Here is a 25,605-nt window from a genome sequence, read left to right on the forward strand (position 1 = left end):
CGCAAAAACATGCAGTTAGGTTAATTGGCTTCCCCCTAAATTGACCTTTGACTACATTAATGACATATGACTATAGTAGGGACATTATATTGTGAGCTCCTTTGAGGGACAGTTAGTGACACGATTATGGACTTAGTACAGCGCTGCGTATTATGATGGCACTATATAAATACTGTGTAACAAAGTTCTAGCAATTTTTTAGTCACTTTTTGTGGAATGTTTCTTTTGTTCTTTCAGGTTGAACAGCAAAATCCAGGGATTGGTAAAGATTCTCTGGACACAAAGAAAAGAAAGTATTCACAGAATGTTGTTACTTATATTTTTTATTTTTTTAAAACATTGCTTACAAGAAATATTGAATAGTTTTAAACCATTTTTTAAAATTATACCTCGTGCAATGTTTGATGATGATTGTGTATTAAAAAAAATGTACATCCAATTCTATGCCAAACATAGAAAACTTTTCATACAAACAAAAGAGAGCATTTTTAATGTTTAACTGAATTTAATTAACTAAATGTTAACATTGTAGACTAAAACCAAAACTTTAAGAAGAGAGCAGAAGTGTAGAATGTAGAAACATCCTGGTGGGGAAAAAAATCTCCTTACATTTATTAGATCAGTAACGAAAATAAAATTATTCTCAACAATAGGAATAGCAACAATATGTTACACAACACTGAGGTTCTAATCATTCCCCATCTTTTAAAAAGGTTTTATTACCATAAATGTCTAGGTTATAGAGTTTACCTCTTATTGTCCTGAATCACCCCATTCAAAAATAAAACATTGTCTAGAATTTCTCTTTACTTGTTAGACGGATTAATGAAGATTTCCAACTCAAATAAATATTGTAGTAACTTTAACTATGTTGATCAAAAACAGCACAGTTTCATTATAGATAAATGGACCAACTGCAAGCCAAATGTTCAGGTTTAGTGATGCTGAAAGTGTAACAAGAGATAGCTTCCTGGTTTGTGACAAGCTGGTGCAGCTTGTAGGTTGTGGGTTACACACAACTTTAAAATTATTATAATTGATGTGTATTTACAGCAATCAATGCCAACTTGTGGTACTTTTTCTCAATGTCTTAAGCTAAAGACAGTAGATGATGATCGTACATACAAACACAATACAACCTTAAAGCAATGCTGGGACACATCAATGTTTTCACAACCAGTCTTATACTTACAGGAACAATTGTGCCATTGTTTTTCTCAAGAAATTAGGTGTCTGCAGATGCAAAGGTCTCCTAATCCTGCCAAATTCTTCAGGGATTTCTAAAAATCATCTAAAGGCTATAGAATATTGAATATTGCAATTCAAGTTCACAAATCTGTGCTGAACAGGTTGTGCATACCTTCGAACTGCATTTAAAGTGTAATTATCTATGCTAATGTGAAAAATAACCATGTACTTTTGAATAGGCTCAGTGACATTTTGGTGACTAATATTTCTAAGAACCAGGAAAACAGAAACATACTGTACAGAAATGAGATTTTCTCCATAAAGTGCTAGGACTGCCTTTAAAGCAGAGGTAAAATCAAAATACAAAATGACCCAGAGAGGGAGGTGTATGGCAGAAAAAACATATTTAAAAAAAAAAAACAAAAAAAAAAATTTCTCCTTGTAGCCCTTGTGTAGCACATGTGCCATGAAGTACAAGTCCAGCTCAATTTCTAGCATTGACAATAATAGACCTAGATGCCAGAAACGTTGTGCTAAGTTGTTACATATTCCATGGCAACCCAATGGCCAAATAGGAATGTGTTTTACCTAGAAGGTTCAATATTGAAGTTGGTGGTTTTGTGTGATGCAGCAGTGATGGAATCCTGGACCTATCACTGCTGTAATGAACTATGAAAAAGGTAGGTGTGTGTCATAATTGGCAAGTATGCTATACATATGTGTAGATTGTGGCAAACATTTAGCAACATCGAGTTTAGTTCTGCATTAGGTAAGCTTTGTGGACCTGCTTTTTTCTTTAAAAATATGCTCAAAGTCAAAAGAGATGACTTAAGATCCATTTATTTACCTAATAAGAAGTGAGCTTAACATACAAGTAACATGTGCCATGCAAAAGATCTGCAATTCTTTCCACACACTTTTGAGGGTCATTCATTTCTGCCTAATAGCACAGTCAAGCAGGTGATGTCACTTTTTTTGTTTGAGATAATGAATGCATTGGTTATAAATTCCCAAATAAGACTAATCATTCTACGTTTTCCGTTAACCATATTCCCTGTCAAATCTCGTGCATGCAGCAAAACCTGAGTAGTGCTGACCCCCTCCTTCCAAGTTAAGTGCTGCCATGCAGGGGATGACAGATTGCTATCAAGAAAGATTTAGGTATTTAATCTCAAATGCTCTGCATTCAATGTGTTTTTTTTATCTGCCTGTCATTCAGCCTCAATACTAGTTGGTGCTTTCCCTACAAATTCCCAAAAAATAAATTTATTTACCTACAAGATACAAAATTTTATGCAAATAAATCCCAAAATCATCTCCCTTCAAATGATTGTAAAATAAGAAATGAATTATCAGTATACCAGGATGTGTAAAATGATCATGTTAGACACAGAGGCCCTGATTTATTAAAGTTCTCCAGAGCTGGAGAGAATACACTTTTCATCAACGAAGCTGGGTGATACACAAAACCTGGAATGGATTTCCTAAAAGCCATTAGCTATTTGTTAGCAAATGTTTTCAATTCTGGACCAGATCCATTCCAGATTTCCAGCGTCACTGGTGAAAGTGTATTTTCTCTAGCTTTGGAGAACTTTAATAAATCAGGGCCCGAATATATGCTTCTATATATTAACACAGATGATATTTTAACAACAAACATTATTTCATAAAACTGTATGCAATACAAACATGTGAGATGAACAATTGCTTAAAAAAATCATGATACTGCAGCCAAAAGATTTGAACAATGCTGTGAAACCCTTTCACACCCCAAATACTTTTTACTTAAGTATTCACAAACAGAACATCAGCATTTTGAAAGATTGCATGTTCTGTGAAAAAGAAAAAGTGTAAAAAGTAGCTATTTTATTAGGGTGTTAAAATAGGACAAAAATGTAAATGAAAAGTTTAATAATATACAAATCTGAATGTCTTTGGTCAGACTGCCTAGCAATCAGAGAGTTAAGGAACTTGTTTGTTGTTATTGCTTCCTCTACATGGAACTGCCACTGCCAGCATCCCTGCACTCTGACTATCCTGCCCTAAACAAAAAACAGAAATGGACACCTGGGGGTAATTATCATTTTCATGGAAGCCTGATGCTTCTAGAATGTACGATCACCCTAAGGGTGCATATTCAGTATCGCTTTTATCTGTTCAGAGAACCTGACAAAGTGCAGACTGGGTTCTGCATAACGCACTTACACACACATAAAAAAGCTCCACTAGAGCAATCCTAAAGGACAGAAATCATGATACAGAATAATGTATTTTTTGTTTAAAAACAAGGAAAGACATGGATAGAAAAAATATAAGAACTTGGGTCTAATCCTTTCCTATTTAAACTGCAAAAAAGTTCTGCCTTTTCATCCACCTAAAGGCAAATGAAAAACAGAAAACAGAGAAAAAAAGGTGCTCTGGTATATTAGAAGACAATTTCCCTAGATGTATTTTTTAGATTTACTATTTCTTCTGGGGAAATAAAGGTTGAGTTAAAAAATAAATTGCTTCATCTTCCTATATGTGTGCTTCCCTGGCGCACAACATAAGGTTGAATTAATGGCTATGGTCCAATTAGCTGCTTTATCCCCTCACCCTTCCTATCCCTAGGGGCAAGAGCTTTCATTCATTCATAAGGTAAGTGCTTGCTGTTTGCACCAGCAGGGGTTAAGGAGATGGAGCAGCTGCCATCTAGCTCCGAGTTCAGCCAAAGTTAAATATAAACAATTACCTGGGCAACTGTTCTTACAGACCTTGATACAGGCACAGATACCAGATGGTGGGTCCCATCATTACCCCATATATGATCATCCTCTAATGTCTACAGTTAACATTTAAGTGTTCCCCGCCTACATTCTTCTGTAGCCATTTGAACAACATATTAGATCTGTGATCTGTGTGGTGCGGTAATGCATGTGCGTTAACACGTTTTATGTTGTACATAAACATGCATTCATTAAAAAAAAAAAAAAATCCCACAAGATCCTTCTTTTCGAACACAGTACACAGTACCTCATTACACAGTTGCTAGGACTCAAGTGCATTGCCTTGATGCGTTGTGGTGCTATTTATTATGTTTTATGCATTACTGTGTACACTGACAGTACACAGGCTAAAATAGGTTAACCTAATAATAAGGTTAAAACCTTAATATTTATTCTGGTCTTTTCACAAAGGCAATTGTGCATCCCTTTTAGCCACTAACTAAATATCAACATTCTGAAGCCAGGTGTAATCATTCTAATTAAAATGCCACTAAATGTAGTATTTTTTATCTGCTTGTAACTGATCTCAGATACAAATGATTTATTTTCTTTTTTGCTCATCAAAGCACATAAATCTACATTTATTAGCAGCGATAGACATATTGGATTGACCATTAGCAGAATAGTGTCCATAATTAAACAATTTACAAATATTGCACAATTAAGGAAAATATATATATTTATTTTTTTAAACATAATTATTACACTCAAATAATATATCTCTTACATACCACCTGTAAAAATACCATATTCACCTGAGCAAGCACTTGTTCAGGTTTAATTACTAAAATGTACAGACTAGTCTTCAACCAAAGCCATTATGTCAAAATTTGTTTGCAGAAGCCCAGGCCTCTTTATAATAAATGTTAGTGACAATTTTTTTATATAGATCCATCATGCGGGGTATAATAAAATGCGCTTGCTTGCCCTCCCTCACATGTGCAAATTGCTGCCAGCCAGCTTTTTTTTTTTCATTTCATTTTTGTTGTTTCAAAGAAAAATGTGGTTTTTTCAGCTACTCTGAGTGAGCCTGGGGGTTTTCGGCATCCTTCCGAAGAACGAGGGAAACCGTTAGTATATGGTAACTTTAAATTTGGGCAAGCTGTGCTGACTTCAATAATCCAATTATGCATATATCCTTTGCACATGATTAGGTATTTTTTGCAAAGTGAATTTTCACTTTTTAAATTGATCTCATTTTCTAAGTGAAAATTCACACTGAAAAGTGTGTAGTCTCTATTTCTTTAGTAAATACGTCCTAATGTATTCATTTTTATACCAGTCCCGGTGTTTAAGTGTTTAAGGTTCCCTGTCCAAAGGGCTATAATGACTAAAGAAGTGTGCGGTTTATGCAGGTCTGCAAAAATGTGCAAAACTGGACCCTCTACTATAAATCATAGCTAAAGGTCCCTGTATCTAGCTAGTAGGGCTAAATGTTGAGAAAATTCAGAGGTAGATTTACTAAAGGCATTTAGGCTGTTCACTTACCAAATCTAATTTTAACCTTGAGGTGGAAAATTTAACTTGCAAACGATACCCAATGCGGTCAAGGAAATGTGAAAAACATTGATCCCAGAAGGCACCTCACAATTAGTATACCAATAGCTTTGCAAATGCATCGTAAAAGTATGAGCTATACACAAGTTTAAACCCAGGCCTGTGTCAAAATGTCCAAATTACAAATGCTGGGCCTATGTTTTGGCTTAATCAGTAATGGCTCACGTGTAAGTTGATGAAAAACATAAATTAAAGTCTTTTTGAGGCCGTGCAGATTTTAATACTGTCCAATATTTCTGCAATTACAGGTCCAGTGTTTCCAGACAGCATTACCTTTAACAAGAATATCTAATATTATATTATGTGTTGTATTTTACTGAAATGGATCAAGGTAGGTTAATGTGGGTGGTAAGATTATAGGCGGATGTTTAGAATTTCTCCACAGTTACCTTAGCTGGTTTTATTTACAAAAAACATTAAAAGCATTGTAAAAAAAATATAAATTGCACAACAATGTTTAATAATTATGACTAAATTAGTTTTAACATTGTTACAGCATTAGTTTGTACCTGTCCAGTGCAGACACAGTAAAAAGAGACATTTTCAAAAAATTATTTTATGAATAAATGATATGTCGAACAAATGACCTACACGTCATACCACAATCATACATCTAATATGTCTTAAGCCATAAAAATTTTTTGTCGTCTTTGTATGATGGTACAACAAATGGGACATTTATCGAGAACTTCAGAGCAGTCTGAGCACACAACAAGGTGTCCACATGGAATGAACACAATGGATACAGCCTTGTCCATACACACTTTGCAGATCTTTTCCTCCTCTAGCTTTCGGAGCTTTTCTTCAATGGTGTTCTCTGTAAAGTGGAACACAAATAGCAATATTACAGGGAAGCAAACAATTTAGGAGACAGGCATGATTACTACAGCAGTAATAATGTCGAGTAAGAAAGATATCCCTAAATACATTACATAAAAAAGTTGCCAAATCCCTAATTTGGCATGATTACTACAGCAGTAATAATGTCGAATAAGAAAGATGTCCCTAAATACATTACATAAATAGGATGCCAAATCCCAAATAACAACGATATGCTGATACCAGCATTTACTATGTGTCTATCCACCGACAAAGCCAATAAGGCAAAATGTGTTGGGCCCAATGAGACTGGAAATCCTCCCTTACTTTATGATTCTGAGCCCTCCTATTTGGGACTCACCTCTTTAAACTTACCAATAGGAATACTACTGTCTATGTCTAGCAAATTGTCCAGAAACCCCAATCTAATTATTATGTGAAAATGTATTTTAGTTGATTTTGTATCACTCTCAAACAATACATTTGCCAATTAAAAACCCTGCTGTTATCCCTCATCTTTCTTTTTAAATGATTACTAAAGCATTTACAATAGCCCTAATAATTAATTTAAATGTATTACCCACTCAATCCCATCAACTAGACAGCTTTGTTTAATTTTTAGATGCTTATAAAGGTACAACTGTCAGTGTTTCATTATCAGACTGCTTCTGGTTGTTTTTTGCATTCTTAGCTTCCATAGGTACAGACCTAACACTTCCCCGCCTTTTGGCTAAGATCAAGTGTAGTATCTACCTTTCTCCTTAGGGGTGTCAAGGCTTTTTAAGCTGCGACCGTGGAGAAAAACTTGTATCTATCCAAAAGATTGGGTCCTGGTAAGGTACCCTCTGCTAGTCTGGTAGGATCTGGTAGGTTTGTCTTTACCCACTTGCTGCTATTGGGCTAGAGGCTTAGCCCTTGCCAGGAACGAGACTGCAATCACCCCTTCCCCCCATTTTGTGTCACTACCCTGGTAGTGAGCACTGAATTGCCTTTCTAAAGGCAAACAAGCTTAGGAAGCAGAATATCAACGAGGAAGACACCAAGGAAGCCGAAGCCTGAGATGTCCGAGACGAGGACCGCTGAAATGGTGACAGAAAAGAAGCAGCACACCGCCCAAGTCCAAGCCAGCAGTGCCAGAAGAAACAACAAAGAAATACCATCCACCTCTACCTCCGCCCCAGCAAGACCTTCCCCAGCAGTATCTTCAGGAGGAGCATAGGCCAGCAGAAGACCCCAGGCAGCCGACGGAGTTCCAACCCTGGAACCCTGGATGAAGCAAACAGTGGTCCCTAAGCTGAAGGAAGTGGACAGCAGAATCCCAGGAATGACACCAGAAGTGTTTGAGCCCCAGGCCCCTGCCTCAACCCTCAGACACACAGGCTGCATCCACTGACCCTGAAGCCCTGGCTTAATACCCTCTCCCACTCGCCTCAGAGCCAGCCCATCTGCCCACAGCCCCCACATCCCACCCACAGCCCCAGCACCTTCACCCACAGACCCCTCCCCACCCCCCAGACCTGACCTTGGTTGAGGCCGTTCCTCCCCTTCCCACTCCCTCAACGGTGGACGTCACCAGCATCCACAAGAGAGGGAAAAGGAAGCTCCCTTAGAGCCCTGCCGCAGACATGGACATGGACCTATCCAAGAAGCGGCAGGCAAAGGAGGAGAATGAGGAGGTCCCCCCTCCTCCCCCACTCCAGTTCACGGAAGGACATGTCGAGTATCTCTCTAACATGAACCACGACCCCAATCTCTTCCAGCCAACCTCAGAAGAGGTACAGTTCTAAGAGCTGGTCGAGGAAGAAGGGGGAGCAGACCCCCTCCTGGTAGAGAAGCTTCGGCTGAATAGTCACTTTTACTCCAATCACCATGGCCAAGATCTCGGTCTTATTCATTCATCTTATTCATGTGAGGAGCATAAGGGACGCGTTCAGAAGACACAACCGGGTGACATTGTCATGTTGCAGGAATGTGCCCTTCCCGTCTCTAGGAGGTACAGTCATCTGTCCTCCCAGTGGATCCAGGGTCCCTCCTACTGGTCTGGGAGTGGAGATTGCAAGCCAGCAGGTGTAGCCCATTCTGATCAGGGGTGGATGTTTCAAGCTTGACGCTGTGCATGAGCTCGTCTGTGGCCGACAACTGGTCATAGATGGTTCATGGCAGGAGAGCCCATTAGGCTCATCAAGGTGTACGCCAGACCCTGAGGACTCAACTCGCCACCACCAGAGCACTAATAATGGGCAGAGATTTCAACTGCCAATAGAGGAGGATGAGCGCAGCTCTGGAATCATGGCAAAGTTGGACATTACCTCCCGCCTTCTAAAAAAGAGATGGTGGCAAAAGCTTCCTTGAAGGACTTTGTGGGCTCTATTGGAAGCAGCTCAGTGAATTACTCCTGGTGTTGCCCCCATGGATCTGTCCGCTCAAGGACTGACTTCATCTTCACATTGAGAGAGGTAAGGTGCAACAGTCACACCATGGTTTCCTGTTTCTTCTTGGACTACAGGGCCATTCTACCTTAGGGTGACTTCGGGGAGGGATTCGGCCCGGGCCCAGGTTCCTGGAAGCTGAACTGTGCTCTGCTGGAAAAAGAGGAACTGATGGAAGAACTGAGGGGTGAGTATGTCAGCTGGAGGGAGGACATAAGGTGCTCCACCAAGGTAAGTGAATGGTGGGAGTTTGTGAAAGTTAAGCTTCGCAGCTTTTATCAAGCAAAAGGACGCCAACAGGTGTTTGCAAGGAAGAGAGAACTCAAGCGGCTGCAACGTGATTTTGCAGTCCTTGCAGGATCTTTACCACTGTGGCTGGGACGTTAGGTGAGACCAAGAAGCGCTTAAAACAGCATTTTGAGGAGGATGCCAGACATCTCTGGAAAGGTGAGGAATGCAATTTTTTCTTTTTCAGGAAGCGCCACTCTGGCCACACGCCTCTTGCTGAGCTGCGGGACTCAACTGGTACGCTCTGAAGAGGGAAGTCAAGAGGTGATGGAAGTGGTCAACGACGTCTACAGGACCCTCTACTCTCCCAAAGAAACGGATGACGACACTGCAAACAGGTTTCTGTCACCAACACCCTTGATCCTGCAGGTGCAGCCTCTGCCAATGCCCCTCTCATTTTGGAGGAGCTGTCCTCTGCCGTCAAATCCTTTAGGTGAGGTAGGACCCTGGGTTGTGAAGATCTCCCAGTGAAGCTCTATGTAGCGCTGTGGGACCTTGTTGGCTCGGACCTACTCGAGCTGTACGAGGAGATGGTGGTGGAGGATAGAATGCCCTCATCACTGAGGGAAGGCATGATCGCGATCTTGTACAAGTGGAAGGGCGAGAAATTTGACCTCAAGAACTGGCGCCCCATTTCCCTCCTGAATGTGGACTACAAGATCCTCGCCAAGGTACTGGCCACCTGCTAAGGAAGGGTATCGAACAGATTATCCACCCGGACCAGACTTGCGGCATCCCAGGAGGCAGGATTGCCGACAGCTTTGCACTGGTCAGAGACACAGTTCACTACATCCAGGACCGCAACATCCACGCCGCTCTGGTCAGCCTTGACCGGGAGCAGGCCTTCGACTGTGTCTCCCATGGGCTCATACTTAGAGCTCTCCGTAAGTATGGACTTGGTGAAATGTTCTGTTCATATGTTAACCTGATGTACCTTGACATCCATAGCACAGTGCTGGTGAACGGCTGGAAGACTGACTCCTTCCCGGTCCTCTCCGGGGTCAGATAAGGCTACCCTCTCTCACCTCTCTTTTTTTGTTTGTTGTATAGAGCTTTTTGCTGAGTGCATCAGGTGGAATCCAGAGACCAGAGGGATCACTGCACCAGGATGAGACAGAAGGGAAGTGAAGTGCTTGCTCTACATGGATGACATGACTGTGTTCTGCGCAGACAAGCATTTCATCGATATGCTCGCCCAGATCTGCGAAGACTTCGGTCGAGCTTTGGGAGAAAAAGTCAACTGCGGGAAGTCGGAAGCCATGCTCTTCGGGAATTGGTATCTGCTTTCCTCTGCGACCATCCCCTTCAACATCAAGCCAGACTTCATCAAGATCCTTGGCATCTGGTTCGGGAAGGAGGGAGCAGCCCTGAAGTCCTGGGAAGAGAGGCTGTCTAAAATGAAACAGAAGTTCGGCCTCTGGAGCCTCAGAGACCTCACCATTGAAGGGAAGACAATGGTACTCCACAGCGAGATCCTCCGTGTTGCAGTACTTCGCCCAGGCCTGGCCTCCACGCACCAACAATTGCAAGGCCCTCACAAGGGCGACAATCCACTTCATCTGGGGCTCGAAGATATACCGAGTGAAGAGAACGATGATGTTCAAGGAACATCAGAAGGGCAGCAAGGATGCTGAGTCTTCTTCACCTGCAACACACGTAAGAAGGACGTTGGTTGACCAATCCTCAACTTCTTCAGGAAACTCCATGTCATGTTTCTTCCTCCTCCCACTATAGAGGGCCTGGGATGGGACAAGTGGGACAGCTCCGTGCCGCACAACTGGGACACCCCTCTGGGTCAACTTAAGACACCTTCAAGTTCATCAAGGAGAACAAGCTGCAAGGCCTCAAGCCGGACCTGTGGAGGCAGAAGACGGTCCACAAGCAAACCTGTGGAAAGGACTCTATGGAACCTGTTCCTGGTAGGAACGCAGTCACCTGCGAAGAAATCTGGACAAACATCAGGTCTAAGAGACTTACCAAGAGGCACAGGGACTTAGCCTGAATGGCGGTTCAAGGAGGACTACCCCTGAGGACTTTTATGCATGCAAGGAACTTAGATGTAGATACAGGCACTGTCCTTTTTGTGTCAGCGAGGAGGAGACAGCTCTTCACGTCTTCTGGCAGTGCCACAGCGAATTCACGGAAGAGGAAGTCAAAGGAGTCTGGAGGATTATGAACTGTGTTAAAGACGCTATTTGGTGCGCTAGGAAGCGCCTTAACCACCGAGAGAATGTCTATCGAGGACTGCCACAGACTGGTCTTCAGTCTGCTCAGAGTCTATCAACTCATGGATTCTCCGGAAGAAGTCTGAAAAGAAGACCCCCCATGCACTACTTGTAAAAGTCATATTAACTCTAATAAAGCTTCAGGCCTGTGAGTTCGTCCCCCACCCCCTCATCCTCACTCCCTTCCTATTTTAGATGTATATATTATGTTTAGATGTGTACAGATATAAGTTGTTGTTAAAAGTTTAAGTTGGCCATCAGTTGGGGTTTGGCGTTATCACACCGCAGTGTGCAGGATTGTATGTATTTATTTGCGGAGATTGTAATGCAGTGTTTATTTGTGTGCTGCGTCGCAATTCCATGTATGAATGTACCCTGACTGTATTGTTTTTGTTTCGGTGATTAATAAAATGTTATATTCAATCAAAAATCTGTTCTTATCAGTTCTGGATGTGGAAAATCAAGGTGTCTAGGGGGGTGTCGAGGTTAGTAAACTCTAGATTAAAAGGCAGAGATTGAGGTTGTGCCTAGCAATCTCCCTGTCTCCGTCTGCTGATGTGGGCAGGAAAGCCACAATCTGGCCAAGGGGCCAGGGATGAGAAGGTCCGCAGGCACTGTACCCTTGGTTTTGGCAGCCCAGGGGTGCCTTAATCACTGTTTATGACTTCAAGGTTGAATGTACACAGTTATTATTGCACACCTTAATTATGCACTTCTCTTTAGCAACCCACCTCTAGGGCTGGGCCTTTTGGCAAGACCAAAGGAATCTTTGTAACCCTTAAGGCCAGCCATAGCTACCATACCACTTCTTTCACTTTTTGTGTGAAAGTTCTTTTTCTTCACTTACACTATCTACTCTGCACCAGACGAGTAAGGTGGGTCCATCTTAGGCCTCAACCCGAAAATTAGGTGTGGGGAGTGTACATGGCTTTCTGGTCTGTGCTCTCCCTAACCTTGGGACTCTCTTAGGGAGAGCCCTTTGCTCAAGATGCTTGAGAGGGCTTGGCTCCGGTCAGCCCTCAAAGTATAGGAGGCGCTCTGCCTATAAAAAAAAAAAAAAAAAAAAAAAAAAAAAAGAATATACAGGCCTACATTTAAAGTATCTTCCTGTTTTGTGAAAAGCCGCAATAGGTACGTTTAAAATTATTAGGCCTTTTACTAAACAGCAATATGGAGTTCTACCAGAACAAAAGCAATTAGATTACCTCACTTTACCTTGCTGAGAATAGTGGAATACCTACTAGGATGGTGCTAAGAAGGGAGGAGGAGGAGATGTTATGTAATTCACAGAGAGTTATAGTGCAGGTTGTTCATTGAATGGTAGCAATTGGTGTACTGACGCTCGTGGGCAGTCGTGGCTTTGTCTCAAGAAAGGTAAATAAGGGTAGCACGCAATGTTATGACTCATTTTTACCCATACAAATTCTAGCACAAAGGTTGTATACCAAGTAAAATTTTTCATGTCCAAACAGGACTTATACCAAGTTGGATTTATTTCAAAGCGGACTTATACCGAGGTACCACTGTAAATCTGTTAAATGAATGTCAGGTGCCTGGTGCCCTAATGTGCTCTGTGGTTTCTTTGCCAACATGTACATCATTAAATGACAAAGATATGACAAGACAGGACAAGTGAAATGAGTCACAGAATAATGCAGATGTAAGCCTCCAATGCTAATAGGTAACTTTGAATGTAAAGATTCTTCATGTGGCTGGAACTGTTTAAATAGAATGAAATTTAGAGGAATGGGAGAGTATAATTCCTCTCCTTGTGCTGGTTCCATTTCCTGATATTTGTACTTAATTTAAGAAGTAACCCAATGAAAGGAAACTCCTTCTAAAGTGGAGAAGAGGTGGGTGGTGGGACAAAAAGCAAATGTAAAAGCTAAGATTGTAAAAGTGAAACTATCAAAAATGTGGGACTTTTTTTTTTTAACTCCTGGAGTTTTTATGGTGTTGACAAATACAGCATATGAGAAAAAAGTCAACATAGATATTTATAATGGAAGAAGTACTGGAAAAAATCCCCAATATGGAACTCAACAACTCTAGATCAGAGTTTGATGGGAATGAGCCAGAGGGTTAGACCTGCAGAACAACAGTCATGGTCAACACTTACAGAAGCAACAAATAGATTTTGGCAATGGTATTATATTATGGTGATATATTACATTACCATTCAGCCAGTTATTCTATTTAGCTTAATATATATATATATATATATATATATATATATATATATACCGTATTTTTTGCCATATAAGACGCACTTTTTCTTCCCCAAAACTTAGGGGGAAAAGTTAGTGCGTCCTATACTATATATATATATATATATATATATTTATATATAGGCATCAATAAATTCTCATGTTTACAAGCTGCCTACTACTGCTGTAGTAAACTGTATTTTGTGTATTAGAGTCAACACAGTACAGAGGTGATGGTTACATTACATCTGAAAATGGATTGTTCGTGTGGAATTTTGAGATTTGAATTGAAAATATTACTTTCTTCCTTTTAACAGTCTTTACATGGATAAAACCCAGTGGAAAAGTTGTACTACATTTGTATTATTATTTTTTTATTTTGCCTTGACATACACAAGGCTGGTTTTATATATTTACACACACATTGATAAATGAGCAGGGTAATGTTAATAACCTAACTATGTTAGTGTTTTAAAAAAAGACTATGTTCACACTTGAGGTGAGGCTTCAGTGTGTTTAACATTCCAATATGACCGCTGGCTTTTGAGAGACACTACATAGTATGCTTGATCCCGAGGTGGGTCTCAACCTGTCCTTAGTGATAGTTGTTACAAATCTCAACATTTAGACCAAGTATGTGGAGATATGCACATCGATAATCAGTATAAGAGAGACGTGGAGGTAACAATGCCAGCTATTTACTTATGTAAAATACATTACCGTTTCCTAATAACATGCAATGACAAATTCAATAAACTAAATCACACCTTTAATTCTAAAATCTTCCTGAAGCCTTTTAACATAAATATTACAAAGTACCTTCTTCTCATACCTTCTGTTCAGTACCACAGAGTGCATTATATGATTATAAGGGAAAGATCCCAAGTCATACCCCCAAAAACAAAACATATTTCATGATGTCCCTCACCCTTACCAATGTCTTTGGGCTCCACGCTCCCATTTTCAGTCTGAGAATGTAACAAATCAGATACCAAAACTTCCATTAATGTGTAATTTGTTCCTGTGTTTTTTATTCTCTTTAGCATGAGTTTCTTAATTTCTTCAAGATGAAATCCCATTTGCTGAGCATTAATCACCAAAGGGTTCTTCATTAATTCGCTGTCTAAGGAGAGATGCATTTGTGTTAATTGGCAAACCCAGAGATGAGAAAAAGCCATGCAGCACTCACAGCCACAGAGAATTTATCCTGTATAAACGCAGGATAGCTTAAAACTGTTTGGATTTTATAAAAATACATTATGTCTGTTCAATTTCAAAGACAGGACACTATTTCTGTAACTGTTATTAAAACTGAATTACAGGCAGACATGTAAAAACTCAATTTAATGCATTTGGTAAATAAAATGTATTATTTTTGCATGTAAAATATATGTACCTGAATCTGTTTTTATATTAGCATCTGTCATCCCCTGCACAGGAACGCTGAGAGCTAGAGTGGGGGAAAGAAGTATTTGATCCCCTGCTGATTTTGAAGGTTTGCCCTCTGACAAAGAAATGACCAGTCTATAATTGTAATGGTAGGTTTATTGTATGTGTGAGAGACAAAATAACAACAAAAGAACCCTCAAAAACCCAGTGCTCAAAAGTCAGAGCTTGATGTGCATTGTAATGAGTGAAATAAATTTTTGATCCCCTATCAACCAGTCTGAAGACTGGTTAGGCCACTCTAGGACCTTCATGTGCTTCTTCTTGAGCCACTCCTTTTGTTGCCTTGGCCGTGTGTTTTGGGTCATTGTCATGCTGGAATACCCATCCATTACCCATTTTCAATGCCCTGGCTGAGGGAAGGAGGTGCTCACTCATGATTTGACTCATCTGATCACAACACTTTCACCCAGTTCTCCTCTGGATCTATCAGTTGTTCATTGGCAAACTTCAGATGGGCCTCTACATGTGCTGTCTTGAGCAGGGGGACCTTGCGGGCTTTGCAACTTTTCAGGCTATCACGGCACAGTGTGTTATCAATTGTTTTCTTGGTGACCATGGTCCCAGCTGCCCTGAGATCATTGACAAGTTCCCCCCGTGTAGTTCTGGGCTGCTTCGTCACTGTTCTCATGATCATTGCAACTCCGAGGGGAGCTCTTGCATGGAGCCCCAGACTAAGGGAGATTGACAGTTTTGTGTTTCTTCCATTTGCAAATTATGGCGCCAACTGTTGTCACCTTCTCATCAAGCTGGTTGGCGATAGTCTTGTAGCCCAGTCCAGCCCTATGTAGGTCTACAATCTTGTCCCTGACATCCTTAGACAGCTCTTTGGTCTTGGCCATGGTGGCTAGTTTGGAACATGATTGATTGCTTGTTTAGGCAGGTGTCTTTTATACAGGTACTGTAACAAGCTTGGATTAGGAGCACTCCCTTACAGAGGGTGGTCCTAATCTCAGCTTGTTACCTGCATACAGTGAAGACACCTGGGAGCCTGAAATCTTGCTGGTTGATAGGGGATCAAATTCTTATTTCACTCATTACAATGCACATCAATCTCTAACTTTTGAGCACTGGGTTTTTAAGGGTTCTTTTGTTGTTATTCTGGCTCTCACAGCTACAATAAACCTACCATTACAATTATAGACTGGTCATTTCTTTGTCAGAGGCCAAAAGTACAAAATTCAGCAGGGGATCAAATACTTTTTTCTCTCACTGTAATTAGGCTCCGCTGCATGTACATATAAAGACAGCAAAAAGAAAGGGGAACCGATAAAGTATCATTGTATTGCTGCTTCTTTTATGTACAGTCAGAAAAAGGGAAGGTGACACTATTGTATTCCTTATCTGTAATAGAGAATATGGTGTCACTCTCCAAACTGCATTGCACTGTGCCTAATTTATTAAAGCTCTCCAAGACTGGAGAATATACACTTTCATCAGTGAACAAGTCTCAAAGAGGTGTAAGAAACCAGGCAGATGTAGCTGGGCAGAACTACAGGACAGTTTACATAAGTGTATTTCTACCATTAGTTTCATTTAGCATGATAAACTTCATACCAATGATACAATAAAAGTATTAGATATGGATGGAGTATGCATCCCAGGCAGGGTACGAACAGATCAAAACACATGTCAGACATTCAAATAATTTAATTAACTAGGAATGAAAAAAGTTTTGGAAAAAACAGAAGAATGTACTGAGGCTTCCATACTATACAAAACAAGAATATAGGATATTTTTTAGTATACATCACAAATAAGTTTGTTGGAATGTGGTGCAGTAGGCCAAAGTTTTGAGGCACACGTATTTACTTCATGTCAAACTTTACCCCTGATGAAGCAGATATGATATATTCTTTTGCGAAATGCATTGAGTCAACATTGTTATTGAGATCATATGTTCATATTTTTAACATGCTTAAAATTGCTGTTTTTAATGTATACTAATAAAGTTTGCTGGCATTTTATATTTTAATTTAATATTCACCATATGATGCTTGTAAAGTCCCATTTTGTTCTTTTCTTTTGAACATCACAAGTGAAATATACAGCATATTTCAAAATTTGTATGCCCAGGGTTGAGATAGGGAGAAATGGGGTTTCACCAGAATGGCAGCACATGAGCAGAATATCGGGATATAATGTACAGTTTCCCAATAATTCTTTGGGCAAAGTGTTATTATTTAAGGAAAACCCCAAACTTTTCCATTTTGGATAGAGTATGAAATGGTTGAGAGCCCTGGCTACTGTATTCAACACATGCAACGTGCAAGTTGGGAGGGGTTAGAACTTATATCAGGTTCTTTTCCTATCTGTATCTTTTTTGGTGAGATCTTTTTTTACTACCAAAGTCATTGTCATCACACAAAAAGAGTACGGGATGGCTCCCTATTGGGTACACACTAAAAATTAATTCTTATTGCTGATAATGTCTCGGTTTGAGTGATTTCCCCTCACTTCCTTACACAAAAATAACTACAGGAGTTAGAGAATTCTTCTTAAGCAGACAACGGCATCAGTAAAAACAGACAAGTTCTAATGCTTCATCAAAAATGTAGAACCAAACTCACAAAAATGCTACCACTAGCAATTAGTAAACCACAGCAAACACACTTTCTGTCAGTTTGAGGTAGTGGATGAGTCTGAAAAGTAGGGTACTCCCAATCTACTCTGCATAAAGAAAAAAAAAAAAAAAAAACTGGACTTTTTACTTATTGTTCTGGACAACCTACAGTCAGTTAATATTTGGATTGTAGTAGGGATCCTGAATAAGGAGTGAAAGGTACAGGGACTGTTGTGTGGGATTCATTACCCCCTTTGATGTAATATATTTGTTATAGAAGTGTTATACTTCCTTACTGGTTTAGCCCTCAAAGGATTCTACAACTTCCTTATTGGGGTTCTACATTAAAAGAAGTGGGAAACTCCATTTCATTCTCTTCTATGCCCCCTGATAATAAAAACAGAATATACACCGTACCCTAAATATTCACAAACTACAAGTAGTGTGCCTGGACTGAGAAGACCTTTTTACTAGTCCACACAGAGTATCAGTTTGCCTGGTGAATTAGCCTTCTGGGCGGTTCATTTCTGTCCGGATTTATATGTCTTAAAGCAGTACATTGTTTTTTATGAAAATGTATTTTACAGTATAATATAATAGTATGAGTATAATAAAGTTTGAAACACAAAATCACGTCAAAATAATAAATTAAATAAATGTAAAAAATTATTGCAGCACAATTTTTTTTTTTTTTTAAACGGAACGTCTGTACACACCGACGTTACTGGGAACTCTGCTGTGACTCATCGGCTGCAGTGGACACCGGCCAGAGGAAGCGAGAAGACGGGGATCATGGAGAAGGACACCGGTGGATCAGTAAGGCTGTATTTACTATTGTTTTAACTAACCCGATTGTGACTTGGGGTTACTGCTCAGGTGATTAAAGTATTCAATTCAGTGCAAACAGATATATTCACTACAAATATCAAGTGCAAATGCTTTTTCCTGTCATTTACATACATTTGAAGGATTATAAAAAACAGCATTGAAGAATTGTAACTTGCTGACCACCTGTTGGCAACAGGAAGTCTAGCTATTTTTCCTTAAAGATTCATGACATTGTTCTGTTTTGTAAAGTTATCTTGATGGTGCATTTTATTTAAACAATTATGACATCACCTCACCTCCAAACAGTAATAAACCTGTTTCCCATTATAAAATAGAGAGCAAGTATAAGCAGAATCCATATTCATTCCTAAATGGTATTTTCACATGTATATATTATAGATTTACCAGTCAAGCCTTAATTCCTAATATATCAAATTCACTATGCCATTGTCTGACAATATACAGGCTGAACTTTATACCAAAAGGATCTAAATGTATAGAGATTCATTGGTGGTCTGTGAGTTTTTACCAATTACCCATAAGTGAGAGTAGGATTTGTTTAGAGACATATAAATTATTTGGATCCAGAAACTCGACATAAAATTAGATGGTAATTTAATTAAACAGAGTCAAAGTAACATTGGGCCAGACAACAACATTTAATTAAAACTCTTAAAAATACATAGAACAAAGGTTCAGGCCATCAATACTATTTATAAATACCAATATAATATTATAATATCAATACCATTTATAAAAAGAAAGATGAGAAAGGTTTCAGTGCCTCTAATAGCCAGGCTTGTTTTAGTATGTTCCCTGTTACATGAAGTGGTTCCTAGCAGAGCACTTTCTGCTACAAATAATTTATTAAAGTTCAGATGGGAGTACAAACACATAAACACGGCATAAGTAGAAAAAAGAATTATCAGCTTATACCCATACAAAATACAGTGGTACTTTGGTATAAGTCCTAAATCCTTTCCAGATCCTTGGACTTAGAACAAACAGGACGTTTGATACCAAACAAATTTTTCCCATAAGAAATAAAAGGAAAATGATTAATCCATTCCCATGGAAAAAAATCCTATTGTTATTGGTATATTATTCATTGATGGGGCTGTATGAAATAATTTAAACACTGCTTAATAATAAGATAAATAAATAAAAAAGCAACTAGATGAAATAAATGAAAATTTAACCTGACTTTACCTTGCTGAGAATAGTCGAGTGCCTATTAGGATGGTGCTGGGAAGGGAGGAGGAGGAGATGTTATGAAATTCACAGAGAAATATAGCGCGGATTGTTCACTGAATGGTAGCAACTGGCGTACTGACGCTCCTGGGCAGTCATGGCTTTGTCTCGAGAGGGGTAAATAAGGGTAGCGCACGGTGTTATGACTCAAGTTCTAGTAAAAAGGTTGTATACCAAGCAAAGGTTGTATACTAAGCAAAATTTTTCGTGTCCAAACAGGACTTATACCACGTTGGACTTATTCCAAAGCGGAGTTATACTGAGGTATCACTGTAAAGCTTAAAAACAAGGTATCAAAGTCATCTAAAAGCAACATTGTTGTAAGGAGAAACAGGGAACCTACAGGAAATGAGAAACAAAACAGGACCTAGCTAAGTTAAGTAGGTGAAAAGAAGGGAAAGGGAGGGAAAAAGCGAGATATTAGGGGTAAAGCAGAAGGGCAAAAAGTGGGTTGCACAGTCCCAAATTGACCTGGCCTGCAACTAAAAGAAGACCACAAAAGGGGTACAAAATACTCAAACCCCAAGCAAAAATTGGGCAAAAGTTGCAAGGTAAATAAAAACAAATCAATGTCATGCATCAAACTTTTCACTTCATAAATCTGAGCATCAGAGACCTCCATGTCCTCACTATAATTTGCTTAGCAGAGCTAAAAAATATGAAAAAGTAGAGTACAGGCATGTGTTTGGAATGCCAAAGAGCGCTCTAAACAAGGGCTTTCCAAGGGTTAAATTGAAACCAAGGAGTAAAATAAAATCAATCTAAATTTAAAATTTTAACCAAGGGCAATGGGGAAGAAGATGGGGTATATTTAAACACCTTCAATAGGTGAGGTATTACTGAAGTGATACTTTGTACAAGTTCTCCAAGGAGGAGATATTTGAACAATGTGCTACATTGGACCAAACCTCCACCCACTGTACTTTGGATAGGCCAGAGCCAGATACAATGCCAAAGCACAGGAAGGATTACCGTTGAACTACAGAAGACAATAGAATACAAATATGAAATAAGGTCCCACATATGAGTAACCTCTTGACGAGCCTTCTGAGAGGTAGCGAGACTCAAAATGGGGGTTTATTGCAAATAAGAGACACCAAATAATGCCTAATTTGTAAGTAGAGGAAGAGTTCCATGTTAGGCATTGCCTAGAACCTTATGAACAGGCAAAGCACTTTCATATACACCAGTAATAGAACCAAGAAGAAGCTCTGATAGTAGCATTGCACTAGAACTAATGAATCTGAATAAAACTACATCTGGGTATTAAAGTAACACACAGGGCACAGATATGAGAAGTTTTCAATGTAAGTAAAATGTAAGGGGTCTGGTAAACTCCAAAGTTTTTCCATCTGACACATTTAAACAATATGTGGCGCTCCTTGCATTGCATGATAATAATAAAATCAAAAATAGAAATAGAAAACTGCACAAATAGTATAGATAGTACCTTGCTCCAATGTAAGTATGAAGCCAGGTACTATGTCACTGAACAATTTGCTATCTATATTTTTGATTTTATTATTTATCATACATTGCATTGATTGTATATTGTTGAGAACTACCATCTTTTACCATTTTTTATTGATTTTGAATGCAGGGGTATTTATCTCATTTTTTGCCATCTGACAATCTGACACATTATTTCTAATGCTATGCTTTCTTTACACCAGGGGTTGGCAAACTTTTATGGCCACTAGGCCATTTATGGGGTGGGCGGTAGTACTTTAGGCCAGACTCTGAGTCCCGCCCTAATGGCTCCACCCACCACCAGGGAACGCCCCCTGAAGTGGATTTACCTTCAGGGAGCATCCCCTATTTACCGTGGCGACAGAATATCAACGTCGGCCGCGGTAAATAGGGGAGCAACAGCAAGGAGGCGGCCCCGGAGTTCCCGCAGTTCCTAACGCCCCCTGGCAGATCCGGCCGGCAACCCACGGCATTAGGCCAGATCGGCCAGGGGGCATTAGGCTGGAACAAACTACCAGCTAGGCTGTGTCTGGCCTAAAGGCCGGAGTTTGACGATCCCTGGTATACACCAACATGCTTTCTCTTCAACCATACATGTCTACCAATATTTCGATCACAATTATTAATTAAGTTATTTTACAATCTTACAATTGACATTTCACCAACAAAAACAAGTAGTTCAGGCTTACCTTCAGGTAGTGCAACAGTTCTGTCTACACTTGGCTAAAAAAGAAAATATGAAAATATTTTTTAAAAATGCTCTGCTGCTCATATAAAGATATCTTTATTAATATATAAAGCAATGATTTAATATTTTGGGTAATAGAAAGGAATTTTCTCCTTGCACAGGAAAAGAATAACCAACATGCAGAAGGCTCTTTGCTTACAAGCTGTCTTGATAGGGGTGACCATCTTTTGTTTGTCTTATGTGATAAATTTTTGTGAATCAATGTAAACTAAAAGCAGTTCTGGCTAATGTGACCATTAGGGCCTTGGTCAGCTTTAGACTTGGCAGTCAACTGTGCCACATTATCAATCTCACTCCCAACCCCCTGTATAGGGGACGTTGGGAAGCACTTTCAGCACGCATATGCAGTTGGTTGCAACATGCTTTCTGGAAGCAACACGTCACTTCTAGCCACGCAGTTGCATTTCCTCCTCAGGGAATATTTGCATCCTAAGCACAAGGGCAACATGTGCAAATGCAATAAACTGCAATTTGGTTTGCCACTTCTGGGTGTATTGTTGCAGTATGGACCTGGGAGCAATTTTCAGCACATTTTGCAACAGAGATGACAGAGATGAAGGTGGTCATGATTTTCACCTACTCATCCCTTTAATCTATGGAACTAAGACTTTAAAAAGGAAATCTCACCCCTTAAAATACATAAAGATATAGGCAGGCTTAATGAATAAGCTTGCTTTACATCATCTCTTGTGTAACAGTGAGCAATAAGATACTTACTTAAGCCTCCGATTATTTCACAGGTCTTATAATGTAGTATAATTTTACTACATTTTACTGACTCATTAGGCTATGATCTGCTGCTGGTCTGTAGCTTTCTTCTAAAGTGTTAGTCAACCCCCTCTATACGTGTTGAGACAAAATAATTCAAGTGCAAAACTCTCACCACTGAGTCTCTAGGAAATATAGGAAGCTGTAAATCTCCTTCATTTAAAAAATTTGTTTTAGGTGCACTAGCTCTTTATATATACTCCATTCAACACATACACACAGTAAAAGATCTAACATTGGACCGTCTGTAAAGAAAGAACCCTGTTCATGTGATGCTCACACCCTTGGACATGGAATATGATTTACCACAAAGTCATGTTTTAGATGCAATTAAACCTAGTTGTTTGGTTGAAACTGAAACCATTTTCAAGCAGATAAACCTACCAGCCTAGAAGGCAGAGGCCTGGTCAGCTGTACAGTATTAATAAAGTGCTGCCCCTTTTCATCAATCAGAAACTTGCATCTGTAAAAAGAAAAGTCAATCATAATAAAAAATAAAATAAAGTCATACAACTGTGTTATAGCAGATGTAACATACAGACTGGATGTAACTAAAATGTTCAGGTAATATCTTGTCTTGAAGGTCAAGTTGTTTCTGTTGAAATCCAGCAGTAAGGCAACAATTTTCATCTTTAATGAGCATTCATGATTGTCCAATAATATTGGGCATGTAATGTCTTATAGCAGACATTAGGAATGGATGTTTTTAAATAATCTGATGTTGTGTTGGTGCACAGAGCTATTTCAGGAGTGATGGGCGGTTCCATGTTTTATAAAATTACTCTTAACATAGGCTAACATAGACAAAATATATTCAAAAGGCTATTTTACTTGCTAAAGGATTTGTATTTCTCTCCAGTCAATCCTGAGGTTTACACAGCTTTGCTATATAGCAAGACCCTGTTCGGCAGGGGAACAGTCCTGATATTTCTCCCACCCTGTGTTGTCTCCTATAAGCATGTTCTTTGCACTGCAGCACAACTGACTACCTTGTTACGCAGGAACTTACACTGCTTGCTTTAAAAACAATCCATTTGAATTTGATCTGCAGAAGCAGCTAATCCCCCATCCACCCCTACCATATGATGGTTTGCAATAAAAAATATACTATCTAAATCCAAATGGCCTTTGTATTCATCTAATACCAAAGTCACTGAACAGTTCTGTGCTGGGTCTTGTTTCTTGGTTCCATCTTTGGGACACATCAGATGCACATCTGCAGCAGGGTATTATTTGCACACAGAAAGGCTTTCATAATATATAAAATAATGTCATAATTCTTATATGCCAGTACCATCTCCCAAACACAAACTGCAAAAGTAACCAAACATTTGAGCTACACTGCCTATACTCACAAAAGCAGAATAAGAAGTGATTGTGGAGTTTCAGCTTTTACCTGAATTTGGTCATGGTAGGTTAGACTGGTTGGTTTAGAGCAGGCAGAACTTCTAACAAAAACCAACCAACCTTACTTAGCTGGTTTCACAGGAATGTTGCCAATGTCAAACGTGTCTTTTTTATTGTGGAAAATGCTAGTATATACATATACCAAGTCTGACTTTTGGCCAATATTGTAGGAATCTTTATTAAAATGTATTTTGCCTGAACTGTACGCTGGGAAATCTTACCTCTACCTCTGTTCACTTTTTTCAAGCCAGGGAAAAATATTATTTCTTATGTAAAATGATTCTTTGCCTACTGGGCACCGAGTAAAAAAAAAATTATTAAGTCAATATTGGTTATAGATTGGTTTGTCCTGTCTTTCTCCCTACCCATCTGAGAGCGATCATTTGCAAAATGCCACAGGATGAAGGCACCCACTCATAGGAATACAATGATCAAAACTTAAGCATATTTATTTGCCCCCTTAACTTTCACATAAAGCATACATTAAGGGGGTAACAAAATTAATAAAACCTAATTGGATTATACCTTCACCCCCAACCTCCATTACCTTAAATTTTAGGAATCCCTACTTACCATAGGAACAGGTACTACATTTCTATGAAATACCCATCCTCAGAATTTTAGATGTAACCAAGTCTACTATTTCATAGAAATTGTTTGGATTGCCTTAATCTTTTATTATAAATAGTAATGACATAGAGCCTGCACAGTACATAGAAACATTTGCTTCAGAGGAGCTAACAATCTAATGTCACTATCAATTTTAAAACATTCAAATTACGGACAGTGTTTGAAGACAATTAACCTCCCAGTTTGTTTTTTACAGGGAGAAAGCCACAGCGCACAGGAAGAAAAAGAAACAACTCAATATGCAGGTAAACCTAAAACACAGAAAAGCAATGGAAAAGTGCTAACTATTTAGATACTGAGCTGCTGTGTTCTTCCTAGCCCGTTTTAGCCAGCACACACACACACACACACACACACACACACACACACACACACACACACACACACGACACACAGAGCAGTAGAGGTATGAATGGACATAGTATCTCCATTCATTGCCCTCCTATTGCCTGCGGTTACAGCTAATTGAAGGCACCTGCTTTCAATTAACTGTGACCGCACAGTTCCCACGGTCCAGGAATCCCACAATGACATTATGATTCATAATGTCATTGGCACTAAATTTGCCGTGTTTTGCCACACCCCCTTTTTTACCACCCGGCTACAGCTTCCTACCACTCGGCTGAAAAAAATTTCTGGGGAGAACACTGATATATATATATATATATACACACACACACACACATACAAATATACAGACAGTGTTTTCCGCAGCCCCTTTCAGCCAGGCACACCATATATATATATAAGCCCTTCCAATATGTAACATAAAAAAAAAAAATCACAATAGCCTACATTAGCAAACAAATATATCTGAGCCATGACTTACCCTGGGTACCATCTTGCATGTAATTCCCATGGATCATCTCTTGGGTGCCAGTCTTTGAACTCCCCTCCACAATAAAAACATTTTGTTGCATCTTGCTCACCTATCATAGAGTAACAAAACTAAGTTACACTTTAACACTTTGGGAAATGAAAAATAAACCCAAAATATCATCCAATTAAAGAGACTG

At 39.3% G+C, this 25,605-nt stretch overlaps 1 protein-coding gene across 5 annotated transcripts in view; it reads right to left on the reverse strand.

Moving 5' to 3' along the window:
* Positions 1 to 305: 305 nt before the first annotated feature.
* XIAP (X-linked inhibitor of apoptosis) overlaps positions 306 to 25,605 on the reverse strand; it is a 46,662-nt gene continuing 21,362 nt past the window's right edge. For 4 of the 5 annotated variants that reach the window (XM_072431296.1, XM_072431295.1, XM_072431293.1 and 1 more), the window contains exons 3-7: positions 25,419 to 25,518; positions 22,937 to 23,015; positions 21,726 to 21,759; positions 14,413 to 14,601; positions 306 to 6,327 (exon numbers count right to left, since the gene is read on the reverse strand). In XM_072431296.1, the coding sequence (XP_072287397.1) occupies positions 6,134 to 6,327; positions 14,413 to 14,601; positions 21,726 to 21,759; positions 22,937 to 23,015; positions 25,419 to 25,518 (596 nt within the window). In that variant the 3' untranslated portion in view covers positions 306 to 6,133. The remainder of the gene's footprint in view (positions 6,328 to 14,412; positions 14,602 to 21,725; positions 21,760 to 22,936; positions 23,016 to 25,418; positions 25,519 to 25,605) is intronic. The other variant, XM_072431298.1, reaches the window with a different exon arrangement.

Source organism: Pyxicephalus adspersus, chromosome Z (assembly GCF_032062135.1).
Source record: "Pyxicephalus adspersus chromosome Z, UCB_Pads_2.0, whole genome shotgun sequence".
Classification (NCBI taxonomy): Eukaryota; Metazoa; Chordata; class Amphibia; order Anura; family Pyxicephalidae; genus Pyxicephalus; species Pyxicephalus adspersus.